The sequence below is a fragment of the Nelusetta ayraudi genome, unplaced genomic scaffold (genome assembly GCF_046127955.1).
Source record: "Nelusetta ayraudi isolate G7.1 ecotype Tasmania unplaced genomic scaffold, CSIRO-AGI_Nayr_v1 ptg000059l, whole genome shotgun sequence".
Classification (NCBI taxonomy): domain Eukaryota; kingdom Metazoa; phylum Chordata; class Actinopteri; order Tetraodontiformes; family Monacanthidae; genus Nelusetta; species Nelusetta ayraudi.
In genome coordinates, this window is record NW_027466109.1 from 3,097,501 (window position 1) to 3,121,764 (window position 24,264).

Consider the following 24,264-nt stretch of genomic DNA (forward strand, 5'->3'; position numbering starts at 1 on the left):
GCGGCCGGCGAGTTAACAACACACATTCTGTGAAGCTGCACGCTTGCTCCGTGGTCCATCATTTGATTGGTCATGTCGCAGGGGACATTCTGCATTTTCCACTTTCAACGTCGCACTTGTCGTGCTCAGCAGAGTGGGTGTGTGTTGTCGGACGTGCAGCAGGGATGGCAGTTGAAAACACGCACGGCGAGAGAAAAAAAAAAGAGAGAGAGAGAGTGAGAGAGAGAGAGAGAGAGAGAGAGAGAGAGAGAGAGAGAGAGAGAGAGGAGCAACAGTTTTCTGCTGTGCCTCAGTTGTTCACTTACAGTTGACGCCCAGGTATGAAAAATTGGGACAAACGTAATTATCCTTAATGTGCATCAGGAAGGAAAAAAAACCCAATCTATATTGTAAAGGATCATCATAGTAATCACAGTTACAAACCAACCTATTATAAATAGTAGCATATTTATCCCCAAGTTGAACCATTTACTAAACTATGGACTTCTAAAAGTGTTTCTCTTTCCTCTACTGCGAAACTCTTTGACTTGACGTGGACGTTAAGGCCAACAAACTTTACTGTTCTGACTCGCAGGCGGGAGAAAAAAAGAAGAAGAAATAGATAGATGCATCATGGTCGCTGGGCCCTTTCATCTGTCTTCCATTATGGCTGTTCGCTCTATATGGACACCAGATTCAGCCTTCGACTGCACACACAGACTGAGCGTTATTGCGGACAAAGAGACACTGCAGTGGATACGACGCTCGCTGCATGTTTAACATTCAGCACAGCCAGCCTTCTCAGAAAGCCTCGACACTGTTGTACAGGTTTCTTTTTCAAAAAAAAAGAAAGAAAAAAGGAGTCTCCCCCACTACCCCCCCCCCCCCCACACAAAAAAAAAGAGATCAAATGACCTTTTCTCCCAACGAGAGCTGAGACAGTGAGCAGAGAGCAGGCGAAGGGGATACACGTTGCTTTGCGGCAGCGCAATAAGCTGCATTACAACTGGAACGGTGGAGACATAATAGAAGTGTGTGTGTGTGTGTGGGTGTGTGTGTGTGTGTGTGTGAGGGCTTTACGGGACTGAATATTCAAGTTTTCTTTAACGCATTCCCATTTTCATCAGATTTGCTTTGCTGCAATTAAATAATTGGCGGCGATAATTTTTTTTGTAAAAAAAAAAAAAAGAAGACATTTTGAGAGGAACATTAAAGTATAAACAAATGTTTGTTGAACAGCAAACATAAATGAGGATGGCCTTTTAGGAAAGTGCTTTTTTTTTTTTTTTTTTTACAAAAATTAAAAAAAATAAAATAAAAATGACATTTACAATCGCAGAAGCTGAAAGAAGGCAACTGGATAGCACAAACGCCAGTGGGGAGGTGGGGGGGCTTTAGAGAAGTGACCCGTCACACCACCGAGGGAAAGGTGACGTTGGACAACGTGGGGCGGGAAACAATCAACAGCAAGACGTTGATGGTCTCACACACATACACATACAGACGCACACACTTTCCCCCCCGATGCAAACTTAAAAAACTCCAAAGTAGGAATCACAGTATGAAGCTATGGAATGTGTCCTACACCGGGGCTGGATGCCTGGAGCTGACTCCTCCTTCTCTCCTGCCTCCCTCCTTCCTTCCTCCCCTCTCCCCTCCCCTCCCCTCCTGTCGATTCCGCTGCTGAGGGTTTGTGATCTCTGATCAAAGGCCGGTCGGCAGCAGGAGATGCCGCCGCTGCCGTCCACAGTGATGGGAGAGTAATGGGGGAAGAAAGCGTCAAAGTGCGTGCACGCTCCCCCATGTGCGCTGCTCCCCGGCGCCTCTTCTTCTTCTATTTTTTTTTTTTTTTTTTTTTTTAGAAATATTGGTCTGATTATTAAGACTGTCTAATCTCCTGTGGCTTCCCTTCCCCTCCGACAAACAATCCACCAGATCAATATTAAGCAGAGAAACAGGCTGGTTCTGCTGCTGCTCCTCCAGCGCTCTGTCAACTACCAGGCCAAAACACTGGTGTGTGTGTGTGTGTGTGTGTGTGTGTGTGTGTGTGTGTGGACAAAGACGGGAAATAATAACCCAGAGGGTTAATTAGACCAAAGCATAAACTCAAGCAAGACAGTGACGGCCGATGCATAGCAGTGTAATTTTTCCACCTGAGTAGTACTTACATAGAGACAAAAGAGGCCGGCAAACACTCTAAACCTGTGGTGACCCCCTGGATATTATCGCTCTATTATCAAATTGCGGCCGTTGCATATTCAAACCCTGTCTCCTAACCCCCCCCCCTCCCTGCCCCCCCAACCGCTCCAATGTGATCCTCCTCCCCCTGCGCCAACCTTTGGATCCCCCAGATAGCGACAAAGACTCTGTGTGCAAACTGTCCCCACTTGGCTGCGAGCGGCCAACAGACAGCAGCCGGCCTCGCCGAAGGACCCGGGGCTGTCTGTGCAAGTGCCAGAGCCACGCTGTGCGCACGGCCACCGTGCATATGCCGCACTCGGCTTTTTCCTTCTGTGCGTCGAGTGAGTGTGATCGAAAAAAAAACAAACAAACGCGCGCGCGTGAGAGGAATAGATAGAATGTAAAATCAGGTGTGTGGAGGAGCAAAAAAAAAAAAAAAAAAAAAAACCCAGAATGACGAGAAGCAGATAGTCGACGTTTTAAATCTCAGTGTTAACAGTCACACTGTACTTCTGTGTTTGATTATGTACAGACATGATTGTAGTCATTGTTTATAGTCTTTGTTTTATGGCCTTCTCAGATAGATGCACCCCAAAAAAAATCTGAAAACAAACAGCACAGGAAAAAGATAAACGTGTCAAGGTCAATTTGGTAAAAAATAACAAAACAAAAAACACTCATACGCAAGTGTTGGGAGACCATCTCGGCGTCAGAGTCACCTTAGTCTGGGGCTGAGGCCGTACACGCACTGGAGGTGGAAGCTATTGTGAATTTCGTGGTTAAAAGCGAAAGGAATAACTGGTTTTCTGCGGTTGTGAGCCAATCAGGAATCAGCAGTTTGGTTTGAAAGTGAGAGATGCTTACTGGAATATCAAGTTGTAATTTTTCTTTTCTAAGGCACGCTGTGGCCCCAATTGCTTGTCCACCCTCAGGGAGTGAGCTTCAGCCCCACACTGAACAATACCTCTGACTGGAAACATACAAAGAAAGAAGAAGAAGGAAAAAAAAAGGGTAGTGCTGCTCAGACAAGGCCACGGTGTCCCGGCTGGCTTTGAAACAGAGAACATTTCCATTCAAACGGTTCCAAAATAAAAAAAATCAACCGGAATCATCCAGTTCAGGAATGATCAAAATAACAGAGCTTGAGAGCATTTCTCATTTTTACAGCATCTTTTTTTTTTTTTTTTTTTCAGTTGACAAGACTTCAATTCAAATTACCACATTTAAAATTTGCAAAGATCTGGGTCCAGTTTTCTCTGGCACCTGCACACATCAGGACACACTCCAAACTTACTGGGTTTTTTTTTTTTTTTTTAAATCATTATTATTTTGAGACTTTGCTACTTTTAAAAAGTGACAAAACGTTTTTTGGGATTTGGAACATCTGCTGAGATCAAGATCACAAACATGTTTCTGTTACACCACATCAACGGCAACAGTCAAGAGTTTCTCCTCGTGAATCCACCTTTTTTCTCCCTCCTTTGGTATTTGTTTCTATCGGATGCCTGTATCTCTCATAATGTCATGGTTAACACGATTACATCGACGGAGGGGTTCTGCTGAGCACCGCGCCAGACCGCTGAGTGCGAGCCGCTCGGCCGTCCACCCCTGGAAACTCGCGGGCCTGTCTGAGGTCCCCCGCCACTCCTCCCATATGCAGGCGAAGGGCTTTCAACAATAGTGCAAACTTTTGCTCACTCGCTAGCTAAAGCACCAGTTCCAGTGCTATCAGGCTTTATATCCATTGACCCCACCCTCCCACCCACCCTCCCTCCTGGCACAGCAACCCAACACTGCTGATCCAACCCTTGCACACACACATACAGCCGTGTAAAACACATCATTGTAAGAAGAAGAAAAAAAAAAAGACAGGTATGAAATCCCCCCAAATCATTGTTTTTGAAACAGCTGATTCTAACATCCACAACGGTGCAAAGACGGAAAGAAAAGCTAAGTCAAGTAAAATTTTTCTGTACGATTCCACACGCTTTCCTGTAGGTCATCGAGGAGGCGTGGCTTTAAGGTGACCCAGGTTTGATAGAGATATTTTTCTTTTATAGAACTATGCGTCCATCACCTCCTCCTCCGGTCCGCAGAGGAACCCAGAGGAGGGGAAAAAAATAAAGCTTTGGTTAATCGACAAACAACACAGGGTAGTTTCAGGGCAGGTCTACAGACACACGGCTCTCTGGCAAATCAAGACGAGACTTGGAGCAGTACCGCTAGGAGCTTAACATTGGTGTGCCTGTGGGAGTCAAGCTGTGCATTAATAAAATCCCATCTTCATCGTATAGGAAACGCAAAAATAGAGGCGGCGAAAAGTTTTAAAGACCTATAGGCAACTGCCGACAACGAGCGACAGGAGTAAACCGAGAAATTATGCAAATCTGCACCGAGAGGGTCGTGAAGTAAACAAGCAACTGTCCGATGAGTTGTTTTACATGATAGTAATTTTTTGCTTCCGCGCTGCCCGGGACCCATTAGCCCCGCTGCCGCTCCGCAGAGAGCGCTCGTAGTTAGGAAGGAAGCTGCTGAACAGATGGGTTACAAACAAAAGTTTGTTTATTCAAAGTTTGTCCTGAGACCCTCCAACCTGCCGCCCTGCAAAACATTCCTCTGCAAGTCAATGGAAAAAGAGAAAAGGGAAAAGAAACGTGTGCGTTCAAGCACACACCTCCACGGTGACCTTTCTTTCTTCATCTGCTCCCTCCTTCTACGGCCCTTCCTCTGCGTTAAGACGTAAGACTCGCTGGTTTCCTCTCGACAAGTAACTTCAAGTGCAACGCGTGGGTTAGTCACTTTCGGGAAAATAAAGGTCACAAACCAAAAAACCTGTTCTTGAAAACCCCACTGGGTGTCTCGTCTCTCTCAGAGATCTAGATTAGTTTCTGTCTTGGTATTTCTTGAATTCTCTTTTGGCAGCATCGTCGTCAAGAAAAAAAAAAAAAAAAAACCTGGACAAAATCAGCGATGGAGCTCGAGCTCCCTCGGCGGACAGACTGATCTCATTAGCAACTAGGTTTTTTTTTAAAGTACCCGTTTTTTTTTTTCGCTGTCAAAAAGTGCCTTTCCTCAGTAACAAAGTGCATCGACGGATCGCCTCGTTTTCCAATTAAGGTGCAAACAGCTGGTAGTTTGACTCCAGCGGTGACGGGACGGGACGGGGATGGCCGTGACGCGACTCGAAACGTTTTCAACATTAAATCACAATTGGGGCTGACGCTAACGTTTGGAATTCTTTTTTTTTTTTGGAGCACAAAATAAACAAACAAAGAAAATAAAAAACGAAAACTCAATTTGGAATTTTTTTTTTTTTAAGACTGACACTGCGGAATCGCTGACGCTCTTCAAAGATATGTCGATTTGTTTTTTTTCTCTCGCTCTCTCTCCACCTCTTCCAACAGAACCGGCGAGCGATGGTGTGAGCGAGAGAGAGAGAGCGAGAGAGGGGGAGAGAGAAAGAGAGAGAGAGCGGCAGGGGCCTGGCAGCTCAGGGTGCATGTTTGAACAGGCTGCTGTTGCTGCTGCTGCTGTTGCTGCTGCTGTTGCTGCCGTGCTGCGGCGGCTGACTCACAACACTGCTGATGTGGCTGGAGCGACCCCAGCTGCCTTCTGCGCACACACACACACACACACACACACACACACACACACGCACACACACGCACACACACACAAACACACATAGAGCAAAAAAAAACCTAAACAACAACAAAAGAGAAACAAAACTCCACATACATGTAAACACGCCGGCACGGTGAAGTGGCAGCGGTAACACCAGGCAGGCTTCCGACGTTAATCATCATCTCCCCTCCAGGCTTCAGGGTTCAGGGGCATTAGAGGACTAACAGGAGGAGGGGGGGGAGGGGGAGGGGGAGGGGTGCGTGGGGGTGGGGGGGTGGGGGCTGATTTGATCCCCTCCTGCCTGGAAACGTGGCCGAGCTGGGGGAGATTATTTTTTGGAATGCAACAGACATTGTGAGATACCCGCGCGCGCCCCCCCCCCCGCCCCCTCCCCCCGCCCTGCCCCTCCCCCCCGCCTGCCGACCAGCTGCAGCTGCGCTCCTATTTGGCCTCCCTCAACTCGGACAGGTATTTATTGCTCTCTTCATCATGGCGCAGGTCGCCTCACGGGGGCCCGTCCGCTCCCCTGCCGTGGAGAAGAAAAAGACAGAAAGACGGAGAGAATGGAAAAGATTGGAATAAAGCGCCATGCGAAGACCCCCTCCCCGGGCCCCTCCCTTGCCTGCAGCCCCGCCCCTTTCCCCTCCCCTCACCCACTTCCTGTAAATATACCTCTCGCTCGCTCTGTTGGATATCTTTAGTTAAAGCTGTGCAAACATATATCTCTATTTCTATATAAAAGGTGCTCTCCTCTCTCTCTCTCTCTCTCTTCTCTCTCTCTCTCTCTCTCTCTCTCTCTCTCTCTCTCTCTCTCTCTCTCTCTCTCTCTCTCTCTCTCTCTCTCTCCTCAGTACTCTTTGACACTCTGGACACTCAGGACTCCCTGCTGTTCTTTAACCTGCCACAGGTTAAATGCTACCCGCGCCTTGTCGCACAAGGACAGATTCCGATAAAACTGCACAAAGTTAAGCACATTCAGTATTTCGACCTCATCTTGGGTTTTTTTTTTGGGAGGGTAAGGGGGAGGGGTTCAGGAACTATACATGTCAAGTGTTTAAGTTGTGGACCGATGGGGCGGTGACTCAATGTTCTTTCGCCGTTTCTTCCCCCGCTTCGTCAAACATTCATACAGTTTTTGTTTCATTCAGCCGGAAAAGCTCACGCCGTGAGAAAAGAAATATCTGACATCGAGCCGAAGAGGAACTAAAAACACACAAACAAACAGCCAAGTGCACCTCAGCATTACGAGAGGGCCAATGTCATGTCACCGTCTGCTGTATATACATGTATACAACCATAAAGTGTCAAGTACCCAAAGCAGTCGACAATAAGGAATAACGACGCCCGCCCCCCCCCAAAAAAAAACATAATGATAATAAGACAATTAATGAAAGAAAAAAAAATCCAAAGGGAAGACAGAGCGTGTTGAGGGAGAAGAGGCCACGTCGTCGAGCCAATAGTTGCACTGACACTGGTAGTGCTTGTAAAACACAACCTCCCCCCCCACCACGTCCACCCCAGCCCTCCTTTCCCCCCAGTCTTGCCATTTCAAGAGCCCCCATCAACATGGATTTGACTCAGAGTCATTGTGTCTCTTTTTGTAAGACAAACCTTAGAATTTAAAAAGAAAAGAAAAAAAAAAAAGCTTTTTTTTTTTTTTAGAGAAAGCAACACTTCAAACCTTTGTCTGATTCTTTCTGGAACGTTTTAGAGAGCAACAAAACAAACAAACAAACAAACAAAAAACTGTTGCATCAAAATTATGGTGACTTTTTCTTTGCATATGCCGTTACCGAGGCAATTTGTTTGATGACATTACCACGTTTCTATGGTAACTGTACATTTCAGACCTGCAAAAGAATTTCTTAAAAAAATCGACTGGGAGGATTTGTCCTCACTTCACCCGTACAGCAGTCAGAAGGTGCTTGACAAGACAGACACCTTGCCCGGAGCTTGAAGGCTGTGAGGACAAAAACCTTTAAAAATCTAAATCAACTGCATAGTTGCTCAGAGTTGCTGCTGTGTGTCTATTGTACATTTGCCTACGCACCTATGCCGGCGTATAAAACCCCCTCACGTCTCGGAAAGTTTGAACCAGCCCAGAAAGTGGACGTTGAGGGGAGCGAGATCCCGAGCGTTCTTTTGCTCTTTGACAGACAAACTGACTCGAGGGGGGGGGGGGGGGGGGGAGTTTACACCTCCTACTTTCCTAAAAACAAAGAGGAAAACAGAAAGAAAAAGAAATATAAAGATTAGATTTTTGTGAAACCCTGATTTGGTTTTTATAGAGGAATAGTTAGTTGTTTTGTTTTTTGTTTTTCCATTTTTTTTTCTTTTAAAGTTTGCCTCTCGACGTCTATCTCCTCTCTGTGGTGTGCAGGCCTGTCTCACAGGCCGTGCAGCGAGTTAAATTAAGCCGTGTCCGTGCGGCCTCAGGGCCCCACCTCCGCCGCAAACTCCTGCACCTGAGGACTGTGCGCCAGGCCCTCCGCGACGCCGTCCACCTCGGCCGCCGAGGACACCCCCGAGCGCCGCCGGCCACGGCCGACGCGGGGCCCCGGGCTGTGGTCGGAGCCCGGGCCCAGCAGGCCCAGGGGGCCGTCGTGGAGCCCCGCCTCCCGCACCCGGGGCTTGCGCCCCCGCCGAGACGGGATGCCGTTGCAGCCGTCCTTCTTGAGGTGGCGGTGCAGGTGGTCGGAGCGCACGAAAGTCTTGAAGCAGCTGGAGCACTGGTAGGGCCGCAGGCCGGTGTGCACGCGCATGTGGTTCTTCAGGTCGTAGTTGTGGGCGAAGGCGGCTCCACACTGTGTACACAGGTAAGGCTTCTCTCCTGTATGCTTGCGCATGTGAACCTTGAGCTTGTCCTGCCTGAAGGGGGGGAAGCAGAGGCGCAGAGGTCACGTGGGGTTGCAAAAGACAAAAATATGTACAGTCAAACGTTTGGACACATCTTCTCATGCAAGTTTTTTTTTTTTTTTTACCTTCACAACTTTCTACACCGCAGATGGATACTGAAGACATCAAATATATGAGCAAGATATATGTAATTACGCTGCAATGAAAAACGTATAAAATATAAAACGTGTTCCATTGGTGTTAATATGTAGTTTTGATGCTTTCAGTGAGAAACTACAATAGTCAAAAGTCATTAGAAAGAAAGACATTAAATTCACAGGGTGTGTCCAAACTTTTGACTGGTAGAGTAGATATAATTAAAATTCACAAGCTGATCAGTTCACACTTGTTGAGATGCACTCTGTAAAAATAGTCACCTTCAAGTTTCCTGACAAAATAATACACAGTCCCCCCCTTGTGTCTCTGCTCTGAGGACAGTTGTGCCAGACTCGGAGAAGCCATAAACCTTACACCTTTATCTCTGTAATTGAACTTGGAAAGGAAACTGTGGACTAATGAGGAAGCTCAATGTTCACAAGTCATTTGGTCATTCGGAATTTTTTTTTTTTTTCCAAAGAGGTCAACGACGACACATTTGCTGGTAGACGTGCGTGTTCATTGTGTAGGCGAGACCTGACTGTCCACTGTGGTTAAACAAGGTGGGGAAAAAAACGGCAAACTGGTTTCATTTGGCCAAAAACAGAAACAAGCGACAAAAAAAAGTTATTTGTCGGTTGTATAAAAAACATTTTCTTTTTATACTTTGCGATAACAAAGCTGCAAACTAAAACTTTATCACGCTGCCTTGGCCTTCATCTGACTCTTGTCACCCCTTCCCTCCCCCACTTCAGCCCTTAACTATCTCCTTGGCTCTCGAGCTCTTTAATCGCTCAACCGAAAGGGCAACGGGCTTCCAAATAAACTCTCTCAACACAAACACGCGCACATTCTACACAAGTCGGTCAGGTGTCAGTGAGGCAGACTCGAAACCCCTCGTCTCGTTTGGGAAAAGCCAAGAATCGCGTTGTGTTAAAAATAAATGGGTAAATAAACACAAGCGTGCGGCGGCCTTGGACATGTGTGGCACAGCAACAAAGGTGAATTATTTAAAGGAGGGACTGATTTATTCTCGTGCGAGGCACACTCTTAACCCTGTTCAAACAGGATTAAGATTACAGTACCCCACTTGCTGCTCGACTTTAGCCCGGAGGCAAATTCAGATTGGTCTTCCCTACCTACCGTGCCGGGCAGGGACAGAGGCTGGGGGTATTTCTAGCCCACTGCGTCTATTTCCAGCAGGGTCCGCTGATGAATTAATTAAAGCGATGATTTCAAGGAAAAGGCAGGTGCTCTAAATAAAGGGCGAACCGAGCGCCACTGCTCAATCCTTTTGCTTGCGCAGCCACATTTGTCCCGAGTGCCACACGGCAAGTTTTCGCCGGAGAGGTAAAGCAGAGAGACAGACACACACACACACACACACGCGCAGTGGGAGGAGGGGTGTGTGTGTGGGGGGGGGGGGGGTGTAAGAGGGGTGTTGTAACTACTCTGCTGTGGGCAATAATCAACATAACCAGAGACCAAGAGTTCAAATTACAGCACTGGTGCACACAGAGCACCACCCTGCACCTATAATCCCCCTCTGTATCAGAACTCAGCACTTTATAGCCGCCCTCCGCTAGATAACAGCAACACAGCGCTGCAGCCGCGCTTTTATAGGACCCCGAAGTTAAAACTCACATTGCTTTGCTGCTGCAACGGTCGCAGCAGGACAGACCTTTAAAACCATATATACAACTAAACTCAAACATAACAAAAAAACAAAAAAAACAAACCGAGCTACTGTTCTTCCTGTCCAAAGCTCGGGGTGGACAAATCAAACGGCCCCGCTCGAGGCTCGGCTGCGATATTTCCACGGCCGTGAGGTCATGTGACACTCATTAACTGGGCTTACCTGGTGAAGCGCACTTTGCAGATGGCGCACTCGTAGGGCTTCTCTCCGGTGTGCGTGCGGATGTGGCGGGGTAGCTTGCCCGCTCCTTGGATGACCTTGGAGCATATGGGGCATTTCTGAAAGGCCTTGGAGCGCATCTTCCTCTCCACCCCGCCACCGGCCCCTCCTCCTCCTCCCCCTCCTCCTCCACCTCCAGCACCTCCTCCACCGCCGCCGCCGCCCCTCTCGCTGCCGCCCCCCCTGCCCCCCGCTCCTGTTCTCTCTTGGCCTGTCCTGCTCCGCGACAGCCAGAGCGGCGACACGCCCTGGGCCACGGCGGCAGTGGCGGACGCCAGGTCCTCGTGCTGCGCGCTGTTAAAGTAATTCAAGTAAAATTCCATGTCCGGGTCGTCCCCGTCGCCGTGTTCCTCGCCGGCTATTGTGCGCTCCTTCTGCCTCTCGATTGAGTCCATCATCTGCTGGAGCAGGGCGCTGGCGGAGCCCCTCTCCCTCGCCACGTCCGCCTCCGTCTCCTGGTCCAGCCTGGAGGTGGGGGGGAGGTAGAGGTGCCCGTTCTGGGACGGAGGGTAGAAGGCCGCCGCCAGGCTCGCTCCGTTCCCCTGCGCCGCCTCCGCCTCCTCTTCCTCGTCCTCGTCCTCGTCGTCCTCGTCGGGCTCCTGCGTCGGGGGCTGGGCCAGGGCCACGGCCAGGGAGGAGTAGTACTCACCGAGGCCTGCAGGGGCACCGTTGCTGGGGGTCCCTCCGTTACCGTGGTTAAAGTGCAGGTGCGTGGGCAGGTCCCTGAGCTCTGGCGTGCTGCAGCTACTGTTCCATTGCGCCGCTCTCACAAAGTACTCCAGGTACTCCTGAGCGCGCATCTGGTTCCCCTGTTCGACGCCTCCTCTGCCGTGACCCTGCTCGTCCTCTTCTCTCTGCTCACCACCCGCCTGGTGGAACACCACAAGGAGCGAAAACACCGTCAAAAATTTCTGAATGAAGATCCGGAATCTAAGATTTTGGAATTTAAAGTCACAGTGAGGGGGATACCCATGAACACCACCTCAACATATCAGTTCTCATTTTGAAAAAATGAATCAGGGTGTTTTCACACTTGGTCGCTTTTAACCCCTTAAACAAACTCAGATCTATGACTCAGCAGTTTTTGTGCACATGTGAACACTCCAACAGGACTAAGACCCCTCGTAAGTGAACCAAACCCAGATCACCTTCTGAGATGATCTGAGGTCAGTTCGCTAAAAGTCTGTGTTGCGGTTTTAGTTTAATTGTGCACAAAGAGCTCCAGGTACGAGCATTTAGTCATTGTTTTTTATGTATTTATATGTATTTATTTATATTTCTATATATGCTTGCCATAGACAGATGACATCCTTTGTGTGCGGTGGGATGTTTGTTTTCAAAACAGAGTAAAATACTGTGAGCAGAGTCCTCTTTCAAATCAATTGACAATGTGAATGCAACAAGAACTGAGACCCCTTTCTCTTGGCCCACTTGAAGAGGACAGAGTTTAAATCTTTTAAAGGTTCAGTGTGTAAAATTTTCAAGGAAGTTCACCTGACAGTGTTTTGTATTTAGGGCACCATCAGACAGGCTCCCTAAAATACCAGGCTTCCTTAAAAAATGGCAAAAGATGGCAGCTAACTAGGAGCAAGAGCCTTTTTGCTCCATGTATATTCTTATATACAATATATATACATATATATATATATGTGTATAAGAACTGTTCTTTTTTTCATTGTACTGTCAGTGTACACTTTGATTAATGTATAAATAGGCAGTATGTTAAGCTTTAAAATAATAAATCAAGCCAAATCTCACACACAGGACCGATACACAGGGCAATATGTGAAAACACTCTTAGTGAGGCTTTACCGGCGGGGAGAGCACTTTGGTGTCCAGCAGGTGAGTACAGACGTCCTGGACTGGTCGGATATCCAGGAGGCGTGCAGCAGCGAGGATGTCGGCCACGCTGCTGTGGCTGACGGTCAGTGTGGCCGTGTAGGCAAAGTCCAACAAGGCTCCCAACGCCTCCGCCGCCACAAAGTCGATATGGTAGAGGTTCTGTTGGTCGGCGGCGGCCCCCGACGTGAAGAGCTTGTGGAAGTAGGCGCTGAAGGAGGCCAGGACGGAGCGGTGGGCCGGGAACTCGCGGTCCTGGGCCACCAGGAACACGTCGCACAGCGTGCCGCTGAGCCGCTGGCTGTTCAGGCTGCCCAGGATGTCGGCGCTGTGCTCGGGGAAGGGGATCCCCACGGGGCCCTCCTCCGCCTCCCCGGCCCCTCCCCTCCCCCCGCCGCCACTGCCGCCAGCCGTCCCTCTCAGCCGCCGCCCGCCCCTCCCACCGGCTCCTGACGACATCTTCCACCAGCCTGCCGCCGAGCCGCCTAGCACAGCCCCCACCCGCGGATCCGTCCTGCCGTCTGTCCGTCCGCCCGTCTGCTGAGCAACGGGAGTGGGGGTGGTGGGGGTGGTGGAGGAGTGGGACAGAGAGGAGACAAGAAAGGGAGTAGATTAGTTTCAATATGCGGGCACAGATAGCAGGAGATAACCGTGAAGAAGGGTCAGACAACAGACTTGACAATCTGGTTCGCGCAAAACATCCGTGGAGGTCACACTTGTACAGTTGAGCTAAATCTTAACCATAAGGGATAAAGTCAAAGCTTATTATGAGCCGCAGAGTGTCGGCAGGACAGAGATGTACAGCAGTGGTACCTGCAGTGGTACCTGCAGTGGCACCCTGCAAGTACAGTCATGGAGGTGCACGGTTTCATTTATCTTGAGAAAGCACTTTAGTCGCCTTCAAAACAAATACACGACATCTCTAAAATTTGCCAAAGAAAAACAAAACAAAACATCTTGTTAGCATTTGCTAATAAAAGACATCCTAGATGTCCATGACCGGAAGGCTTTAGCAAGGTAGCAAGTACAATTTCACCTTCATGAAAGTGACAAGGAGAGTTTCCCTGTTTCTCATTACCATTAATAAATAATACAATTTTTCTTTGCATTTGGAAATGTGGGGTTCAACTGGCTTTTTAATGCATTCATTGCCATTCAAGTGAATGGCAATGAAATGACTTTGCAGAAGAACACTTTGGCACTGATCGAAATATTTCCCATCCCATCAAACTCAGGTACCAGAAAGAGGTCCAGAAAACACAGAGCAAAGACAAGACTTACAATGATTTCAGGCTTAAATCAACAGTAAAGCAACAGGTACAGTTGCAAAGTCTGAGTCTGCCTGCACAGGACAACGACTCCCCTCGATTAAATGCATTACACCTGCTTAACCATATGTATGCGCATGCGCATGGGCCTTTTAAGTCCGTGTGCTGTCTGTGTGAGTGCGTGTGCATAAACTCATTTAATAAACCTTGAGGTCCTGGAGAACAGAGGGTGGTGGGAATCAAAGTGCATGCTGGGAGCTGGGTTGGGCAGTCTCGGCGCTCTGACAGTTAAGAGCAAGGAGGAGAACTAGAAAAGTGTGTGTGTGTGTGTGTGTGTGTGTGTGTGGGAGGAGGGGAGGGGGGCTGCCAGAGCAAACCCTGTGGAAAAACTACACAGGAGGAGGAGGAGGAGGAGGACACGCAACAAGCTGCGAGGGAACAGTATTAAAAAGGGAGGTTGTCAATCCGGTCTGAGCTGGTTACCCCACCCTCTACTGTGTGCCAAGTTTCAGGAAAGGCTGTCCCCTTGCTCACGTATGTGTGTGTGCGGGGGGGGGGGATTAAAATGATCGACTGAGGCCCGCACAGTGGGAGTGGGGGAGGTGGGGGTTTCGGCAGAACAAGCCATCCTCGATTTCTCTCGTTAACGCACACGCAAACCAACGAGCAAACACTGTGACATCACAGAGAACATTAATAATGCACAAAACACACATAAATACAGGCGCTCGCGCACACACACACACACACACACACACACACACACACACACACACACACCGGCAACCAGCACCCTCTACCTCCGCGCCCCCCTCCCCCTTCTCCATCTGCCAGGGAGACCCAGCAGGAGATGAGGCTTGTGGGGGGGGGGGGAGGTGGAGTGGTGGTAAAGGGTGGGTGTGGGGTGGGGTGCAGTGTTCTAGTCTCTACAGGAGTGTGAGGCGTTCTCTCTCAGATCAGCCCCTCCTGGTATGCCTGTACGCTGCACCTCACAGCGAAACCTGCCAAACCTGGCGGCCTATCCTCGTTGTTACCTGCCTCTGCCTCTCCTTCCCTGACACCCTCTCTAACGTTTTTCACTTTTTTTCTTTTTTTTGCTCACCCACAGCGCAGCAGAGAGAGAGAGAGAGAGAGAGAGAGAGAGAGAGCGAAACCCACACTTTTCTGTTAGCACTACACAGCTCAGGTGACTACCCAGGCCTGTAAACGATTGATGGTAAACTCTGGTAATTGGAGCAACATTTGGCGCCTTATTACTCGCACCGCGCTTGACTCCGTTACGTTTCGACGGGCAGCTAACCGCTTGCATTACGCCTAAGCATCTCAGGAAAGACAAGCTAACAAAACGGACCGGCACGTCTCATCCTTTCGCAGGTGTAACCGGACCTCCCGGACCCCCCGGTCGAGCGGACCTTCACGTAACCGACGCAGACACACCTGCACCAGGACTCGCTTTGCTGTAAGCCCCCGTAAAACGTTATCCCCCATACACAGCGTTGACCCTGGGTCACGGCTTTGTGGTGCAAAGACTCTGAGCTGGGAGGAGACACACAAACAAACACACACACACACACACACACACACACACACACACACACACACACACCCAAGCTGACTTCAGTGCCAATGAAGCATGGAAGGAGTCCTCGGCATGAAGGAGCCACCTGTCCTGAATACAGGCTGTTTAGGGAAGAGGAAAAGAGCGCCACAAACCTGATCCTGACACCTTCTCCTCGGCTGAAACATTCCTTATCACTAATTCATGCCTGTGGGTGACGAGGCCTGAGGCCTGCGGCCAGCAGCCGGTCAACACTTTTTTCTTGCGTTCCACTTTCAGCGAAGGGCCTTCCCGCAATGCTCAAGTCGCGAGCACCCGGGCCTGCTTTGCAAGTCAAACAACCACTTCAGCGTGGGACCCGCCCCGTCCTGTCCCCGCCCCTCATTACCTCCGCCTGATCTGCGACATTTCTCTATTACCAGCCTCTTATTTACACACACACACACCACCGACAGGTAGCTGTAAATGATGCCTTTGTGTCAGAAACAAACAAGCAAACAAACATGTTCACCTACAGAGTAGCTTCCTTTTTATTTTCACGGGTGACTGCGCGGGGAATGCGCCCCTATCACCTACGGCAAGGTGGTCGCGCTTAAGTTTGCCTTCTCATCCACAATGCTTTGACAGTAGCCTGCAATAACAATTAGCGAGAGGGGCTTTGTTTTGCCAGATACGTATCATCTTAGGAAGGACTGCAGAAGCTCCACTCGCAAAGCTATCTCCGTCTTAGGCTGACACATACCAGTCATTCCTAAATACAAAAGAAAACTGTTAACCCTGTGCAACCTCTCAGATGTATCACACACACACACAAGACAATGAAATTACTTAGTCTGGATGGCTGTTTTAGAGAGGTACACAGGTCCACACACAGAGCCTGAGTAATGTGTGAAAGAATTCCACGCAGGCTATGCAGAATGTTATTTTCAGGCAGGGCATTTCTCTCTTACTTAACCTGAAAAGGATCCATTATAGTAAATCGAACTTGATCCCTTCAAGTTAAAATTTTCAACTTGTGCTTTCCTCATGCGAAAAAAAAAAAATGCTGGGGCTTTTTTTTTATTTAAAAAAAATAACCTACTGCTGAGTACCAGGGTGCACCTGAACTTGAAGGACAAAACTTTGTCCCTCCAGAGGTTAAGAGACACCTTGTGAAGTGTTTCATCCTTCCAGAGACTTCAATTATTCTGTTGATCACTGATGTAAAGCTACATGTATAATTAAGTTAAATCGCTTGGTCGAACCTTGTCTTTTCCATGTCTCCTCCCGTGTCCTCATTTCACTGACTGCAGTATCTCATCTACTTTGAGCGACAACAACCCTGCCTTGCCCGCCCCACTGAGTGAATCAGTTAACTCAGGTCAAGGTTAGACCGAGATAATGCAAGATAATCGGAATGGGGAGGGGGACTTGCTTCCTAGAAGAAGTGGATTTAAAGCGAGTGCTGCGGCCAAGTGACTCACTTCTGCCAGTAGTGGAAGGAAACTCGATTGGTTGTGTTGGGAGCGGAGCAGGAAGACGGCGAGTGACTGATAAAAGTGAAGTTGCAAGGTCCTGGCCTGCAAGCCGAGCAACTCGTGTGAGAAAACTAACCAGGAAACGCAGCCGAAAGACAGAGAGAGCCGCAGCCAGTAAAAAGGTGGTGGGCGAGGCAGGGCGTGAAGCTAAAGGTTGACATGCTCACCCACGGCTCCGAGTGTATCTTGGCTTGAGAGTGAAACTCAGGTGTCAATGATAAACTCGGATCTCATTCAGTTATCTGGCGTAACCTCCTACATTAGGAGGAAAGGTAGCCACCCACAAGTTGCAGAAAGATTAGTGCCGGAATCCAGCAGGGCCTTTTATGACGCCTTATAAAAGGTCTGTGTTTGGTACAGTAAGAGAGAGAAAGACCTATTGAAATGACAACTGTGGCTACAACTACTACTCGAAAAGTAATTTTGTCCACATTTTATTATACTTTGCCTGACAAGGAACCTTGCAGGATAGAAATTCAACCTTCAACAAACAAAGTGCAATGAGGAACTTGCAACATGCTGACTTGTGTCTGCCATTTTTAAGTTTCTTGGGGGTGTTGTATACACGCAATTTTTGACCGCATGTTTTATCTGACAAAGCACAGTCACACATAAGCAAACAGAAAAAGAAATATTGATGAAACGACACTGACGTCCCAATGTACGCATTTTTAAAATTCAAACGAAATGTTTCAGTTTTCAATTTGAATTAAAACGTTAAGCTCTGACAAAAAGTTACTCAAGTTAAAAAAAACCCTCATGAATTGTCACTCAACTTACTGTAAAGAATGGAGAATCATTAAATGTAAAGTTAGACAATGTGGGTCAAACTTTATACATGAATTCCTAATTGCACTGCACTTGCGGCCAACTCATAAAATGAAATAACATGAATAATGCAGTTGTAATCAGTTTCAATGTAGTGAAGAGCGTTCGATAAAAAGCACAATCAAAGCACAATGCAAACTTTTTGTGCCAGACACAACGTTGTCTATTGGCCCTTTTTCTCTCTCCCTTTTGGTGAAACTTTAGGTCCTGAAGCATGTCTTTCACACCACTTCCAAGCTGCAGCGCAATAAACCACATCAAGGATGACCAGTGGGGCGGTCCGCGGGCCCAACGTGCCTCGCTTGCACCACTGGGTGCATGCGCACACCAACGGGGAAGGAAGACTTCCTGCGAGTCTGTGGCAGGCATGTAACAAAACCCGCTCTGTTATCAGATGACCAGCTCCCTGCTCGCTAGATCGCTCTGTCCCTCCTGTCTGATCCCCCCTTCCTCTCATCTGTCGCTCTTATCTCATCACTGCCTCCATCGCTGTCTCTCTCACACACACACACCACACCACAACGCGCCGAGCAGCGACCGACGTATCGCCCGCTTCCCCTTTCTAGTGCTGGGGAGGCGAACCAGCGCCGACCCACCCACACTTCTGCATCTGTGTCCTGAAGCGCAACCCACCCAGCCAGCCAGCCAGCTAGCCAGCCAGCCAGCCAGCCAGCCAGCCAGCCAGCCAGCCAACCCCCTCCAGTGTTTCAACACGAACCAATTTGCTAAATCAACACGGCCGTTTGATATTAGACACATATCCTCTTCCTGACCAGTGGGCACTTCTGAGAAATTAAAGCCGCTGTTTTGTTTCACGTGCTCTGGCATGTTTTTTAATCTTTTTAACTACTGTGCTATAAATACACTTAACAATACATAGCAACTGTTGACAAACTCCAATCAACTTGGCCAGCTTCCTAGCAACGATATTCTTTCTCTGCAAAAGCAAATATGTGTGAAAATTCAAGGCCAGCTTACCCCCACCCTGAAAAACATCCTAGCCGCCTCCTCCTCCTCCTCCGCCATACTAATTTGATCAGGTTGTGTTGGCCTCCTCATAATAAATGCCCCGGAGGAGAACAGAAGAAGCCCCTTTACTCCCCCTGGACTTCAGCAACAACAACAGAAAAACAACAGAGAGGGGTCTGTGTATCTGCTCAGGCCGGGCTGGAAGCTGCGGCGCACTGAGCAGCTGACCAGGGGAACCAAAATTAGGGGGGAGAAGTGAAGCAACATTCACCAAGTAAAATAAAAGATTAAACAATTCAAACTAGACAACAAAAAAAAAACGGACTTATGCAACACTTGGAGATCAAAACAGTTGAGCGTAAGATGATGGTGTATCAGTCGCGGCACATCGTCCCGACCTCGTAAACAAACACCGGAGCATCAGCAGCAGCAGCAGCGATGTAGTGCGGCGCGCGACACCAACATTTGACTCTAAAATAAAGTTTCAAACTGCCACGGCGACATCACGCGACCTGTCGTCCCCGTCTGTCTGAACCTGCCAGTTTCAGACCATAGTGGCGTAGGCACAAACATACAGGAATATCAAACTGTATTCAGCCTCACCGCCAAATTGATGGGTGGTGTCTTGGACCTGCCCACAGCCAGTGAAGTCCCCTGCAATTCCCCTTGAGTCTATTGTTGGTAACACAGACACACAGAAGCGCACACAAAAACACATTGGGCGTCCCAATTTAACCCTTTTGCTGGAATTTTCTTAAAGAACTTTTATTTTTTTTATTTGCGCCGTAGCAACTCGGAGGTAACTAGCAGCAGAGCGACATGGAAAAGAACAGAATGAATGAATCAAATGTCATCAGCTTTGTTGGCAACCACCCTCTTTGGACGCCCGTCAAGCACTTTTTCCCAGCAGCTGGGCGTCTTCGCGAGCCGTGCCTCTCGTACCCTCACCGTGCCCACATGTTTAAAAACGGGTTAGGCGAGTGCGCAAAGCCAAAAAGTATCTGACTGGTTATCAAGCAGTGCAGACAGGGTTCCCGTGAGGTCTCTGTCCCACAATTCCGCCCGCAAGTGGGCGGCGAAGGTCTGCAAACCTTGGAGTGGCGGTTCTCAACTAGAGGAGTCTCAGGACCCACATTTTTCTCCTTATCACGAAGTCGCAACCCAAATGTATTACACAGCACTCAAGTTTATTCCACAAAAAGAAAAAATGTTAGCCCACTTTCTATCACGTATAGTAAAGAAATGATTGAAATGATTGAATTGAGTGTGTCCTGCAATATAAATGGCCAACATTTTCTTGATAAATATATATACATATACACATGTATTTTAAAATGCCTTAAGAAAAAAAAATAATAACTGCCCACGAGGTCCTGCGACCAACTTTTGGATCCCGGCCGACCAGTTCAGAAACGCTACTTTCGGGCCAGATGCGGCGAGGAAGCTGGCGGGTCGACAGGGAAGACGAGGAGACTTGTCACGAGAGACGGAGCGTGGCGTGCGTAGTAAGAAAGTGGTGGGACAAAATCACCAAGAGCTTTTCATGCTGCTGCGGAGCCAAATTCTGCGTAACCTAACAGTCATACGCGCTCGTCACAAGTTGTGTCCCAAAAGTCGACCCACTCAGCGAGAGGTCGCTTACCGACGGCTTCCGAAATTATGACTCAACACCCCACAGGTGCTCAGTCAGCTGCCAACACAGGCAGCATGGTTTCCACACTGGAGTAAACATTCGATGCAGCGGTTTTGGTGGAAGCAAACTTTTGGAGAACCCGAGAGATGCAGCGGCGCAGGAGGTGCGACCGTTTTCATCTTCTTGGCGGGGGCTAATAATAGCAGCGGGAAAGTCGTTCATCTGAAGCGGTACACAATAAAACAATAACACGAAATAATGCAGACAAGAAAATGTAAAAACAACACTGAAACAAACTGAGCTTTCACAACCCCATGACTGACTTTGATGAGTCGGACTCGATTGAAAAACTTTATGACCACAACTGGAACTCTGAGCAGCGCTCGTCGCAGTGTGTACCTGGTGCTCGGCACCGACCTATTTGCCTCTTTTATCTGCAAGTGGGTCAAAAACTCTGACCTCTATGAGCTGCGTCTCTCCCACTTTCCATCGCACGACACGCAATGCTGTTTATTGTCATCTGCTCGGCTCCTCTCGACCCTCGGTCATGGTGTTATGAGACAGCGGACGGGACGTGTGTGTCTGGATGCCTTTCAAGTGCTTACCGAACAGGCAGCGACTGTTTCCTGAGCCTATCTGAGCCTCCCGCTTGCCTGCTGGTCAAACTCTGCTGCCTTGGTCTCCGGGCAGAAGCTTCACCAGACAGGAAACTTACAAGTGGCCACAGTCACAGAGGCAAACCCTTTGCCTGATCCCACACAAACAGACCCCCCCCCACCCACAGCAACACACACCCACACACACGCACCACCTCCCGCCCCTCTGTGTTTTCAGCCCCGCAGCTCAGCTCCGCATCCCCCGCTCTCATTGGCCTGACAGTTGCTCACTCACCACACCTCCTCGTCCAGATAGGCTAGCGGCTGTTCCCTTTCCTGGATGGCCGAGGGCAGAGCACTCTGGGAGACGGAGTCCCGAAGTCTCATTCGACCGGCTGTGCAGCCGCAGCTGCGGACTACGAGTCCCAGCGCCCCCTGTGCCCACCGCCCCCTCTGTCTCCAAGCCTGTTCTAACGTAAGCACTGAGGGCTGAATTATACACTACAGTATGTTGCTAGCAGGCTGCCAGGTATTAAAGTACAGACCAGCCATCAAGCAGGGCCGAGCCTCACACGAATATCACTGCAGTCCCCGGCCTCAGCCCGGCATTCCACACGTATCCCTTTTAGCCACTTACACGCGGGTGACACTTGGGACACTTCAAACTCCTGACCTAAAATTGTACTTATCCCTCCTCCAAAACAGTGTAATGTCACAACAACACAGCGAGCGCACAACTTGCATGCGAGCGGCCGCTTCACTCGGGACTGTCCCCAAAAGTTACCGTGATCGCCCGCACCTTGTCCAACGGAATTATTTTTGGTTACTCGCTCGGCACCCACCACCACCGCCGCCACCACCACCTTCTCATCCCCCACCTCCTCCTCCTAAGTGCTTCCACCTGCCTGAAAACTTAACGCCTTGAAAACACATCCTATAAAACTTTATCTCGAGATCCCGTGGAGGTACGCGGCTGCCGCGGAGGAAGTACTTTTTTTAAAAAAAGAAGGAAAGAGGAACCTTGATTCGGGACTATTGCTGCGACCCACCTCTCTCCTCTCTGGCCAGCCCCCCCACCCTGCTCTCCTTTCTGCCCCCCCGCCCCCCCACCCTCCCTCCCTCGGTCTCTCCCTCTCTCCTCTCCTCTCCTCTCCTCTGCCCTGCTCCACTGTGGTCGACAGGCCCGGGGCAGACAGCGGAGGGATGGCAGGGCGCCTTTAGCTCACCTGCGATGGCCGTGGTGAAGCTCGTAGTGGGTTAGCACAGCCCTCTCCTCTCCTCCTCTCCCTCTCACTGTTGTGCAGCTTAAAGCCCCGTATGCGCTAACCAAGCAGCAGCAGATCAACTCAATTCCCTTCCTGGTTTCTGGAGGGCAAAGAGGTCCCTCCCTTTCTCTCTCGCACACACACACTCTCTCTCCCTCGCTCTTAAAGAAACAGCATTCCCCCCTCCGTCCGTTTTCCCTCCTCCCCTTTCTCCACCGCCAAGAAAAAGTAAAGTGGAAATTTCTGCACGGGCGTGCGTGTGTGTGAGCGCGTGCGTGTGAGTGCGCCCGTAGTGGACAGTTGTCAAAGTCGTCCGTTCGATCGGTGATGCCGCCGGGTGTTAACCCATGCCTGCCTGCCTCGCCATGCGTCTGTCTGTCTGTCTGTCTGCGACGGCCACTTAAACACTGGAGGGAAAAAACGAGCGGCAGATCTCGTCACTTCTCGCCTGCCTCATCTTCGTTACGGCCTTTCCTTTTTCTGTGCGAGCAGAGTCGCACCCACCCATCCTACAGCCTGAGGTCATGGTGTCCCACCCCAAAAGCAAGCCTTGACACATTCCAGCACACACAGCAGGGGCTGCCAGCAACCCCCTCGATTATAAATTCTCAGCACTCTCTCTCTCCCTCTCTCTGCATAATACATGCCAAGCTCCAACAGGTGAGGCATCGCAGAGGACTAAGTTGAAAAAGCCAGTCTTCCCCACCCAGGGAGGTTCCAATGCGTACATTTGCAGCTATTGCATTTGATGTTGCGCCACCTTTAACCGCCCACCTGCAACACCCCCTCAAGTAGTGCAAGCCAATTATTGAGCCACAGAGTGGGATGGAACCTCAGATGTACTCAGTGGTTCAGCTCCACTGTATGACATCCCAAACGCAAATTTGGAGGCCCTTTTGAATTGACAATTTCCTGAACGCGTGGCCCATATCTGCGATAATGTCGCTGCCTGAGGCCTTTTTTTTTGGGGGGGGGGGGGGGGGGGTGCTCAATTTCTGCAGAAGACATGTTCAACAGTTTATCGGGTGCTTGTAACCGGATTGGCAGTGTACTGATAACGTTGCGGGGTGGGGGGTGGGGGGGCTGGGGGGTGTTGGGGTGTGGTGCAAGGGGCTACTTGGCAGGAGAAGGGTTAGCAACGCAGACGGTCTAGAGGGCGCTGTTCAGCACCGTCACAGCTTTCAGATGTCAGAAACAGACAAAACATTAGAAGGTGTGATGTTAACATTCATTACTAGCAAAGAAAATCTAGATATTATGAGAGTGAGACTTTGAGCAAGTACAATGGTGTGATTTTCTTGTCAATTATAGCATGTTATGGTAATAGTGAGAAATATCTTATATCTTTTTTCTTTTCTTTTTTTTTTTTTAAATTCCGGTTGCCATTTAAATATATCCAGACAGCGCCAGGCAAGAAAAGATAACCATACAACTTTATCTATCAACCTGAATTTTATGAAAATGTGCCAGTAAGAGCTCAACATTAAGTTAAAAGTATATACGTTGTTTAGTGGTAATCTAAGCCATATTAGATCTGTAGATAGTAGACAGCGGCATTTTCAGAGCAAATTGGCAACATTTAATTATGCCGTTCAAACAATTGAAAAATATAAACAATAATTTCAGCACGTTTACCTTGAGTCTGATGGTGTCCAGCTCGACAGGTTACAGCTGAAAAAATAAATAAATTAATAGATATGTAAATAAATAAATAAAGAAATGCACGTTTGCCGCCAGAAGCCTCGGGTCCGCATCTGACGAATGTACTGTTGTTGTTAATGGCTGGCAGTCCCTTAATAGCACATAAAAATGTCCTCATTTTCATTTGACACACTAAACACAGTGATGGTCACCCAATTTCTATTCACTTTTTTTTTTGTTGTGTTTTACTTTGATCACATAGCTAGCTAAAGCTTAAACTGTTTGATTAGCTCGCATATAGATAGCTAGCAACCCTGCCCCTTAACAAGATTCAATATTGGTTTATAGACTTACCTTGATCATACTTTTGAATGTAAAGCATTTCAAACATGGCTGTAGTGTAAGAACTTGCGACTAGTAAGACAGAGAACTGCCAAAAGTTAATCGGCAAAGCTGGAAG

The 24,264-nt window shown here is 48.9% G+C and overlaps 1 protein-coding gene and 1 long non-coding RNA gene across 5 annotated transcripts; both read right to left on the bottom strand.

Annotated features, from left to right (window-relative positions):
- Positions 1-4,704: 4,704 nt before the first annotated feature.
- On the bottom strand, positions 4,705-6,183 carry LOC142897125 (uncharacterized). The gene is made up of 2 exons (XR_012928421.1): positions 5,819-6,183; positions 4,705-5,772 (listed from the first exon to the last, which is right to left on the bottom strand). It is a non-coding gene; the product is annotated as an uncharacterized LOC142897125 (long non-coding RNA).
- Positions 6,184-7,834: 1,651 nt separating this feature from the next.
- On the bottom strand, positions 7,835-22,325 carry zbtb7a (zinc finger and BTB domain containing 7a). Of its 4 annotated transcripts, none has more exons than XM_076039601.1 (4): positions 22,125-22,325; positions 12,503-13,066; positions 10,634-11,559; positions 7,835-8,652 (listed from the first exon to the last, which is right to left on the bottom strand). In XM_076039601.1, exons 2-4 carry the CDS (start codon positions 12,986-12,988, stop codon positions 8,217-8,219), a joined length of 1,848 nt encoding a protein of 615 aa, XP_075895716.1. In that variant the 5' UTR covers positions 12,989-13,066; positions 22,125-22,325; the 3' UTR covers positions 7,835-8,216. The 4 variants fall into 4 exon arrangements, with proteins under 4 accessions (XP_075895716.1, XP_075895715.1, XP_075895717.1 ...); XM_076039600.1 differs by having other exon boundaries at positions 12,503-13,069; positions 22,125-22,324; XM_076039602.1 differs by lacking the exon at positions 22,125-22,325 and adding an exon at positions 20,908-21,054 and having other exon boundaries at positions 12,503-13,069.
- Between the last annotated feature and the right edge of the window lie 1,939 nt (positions 22,326-24,264).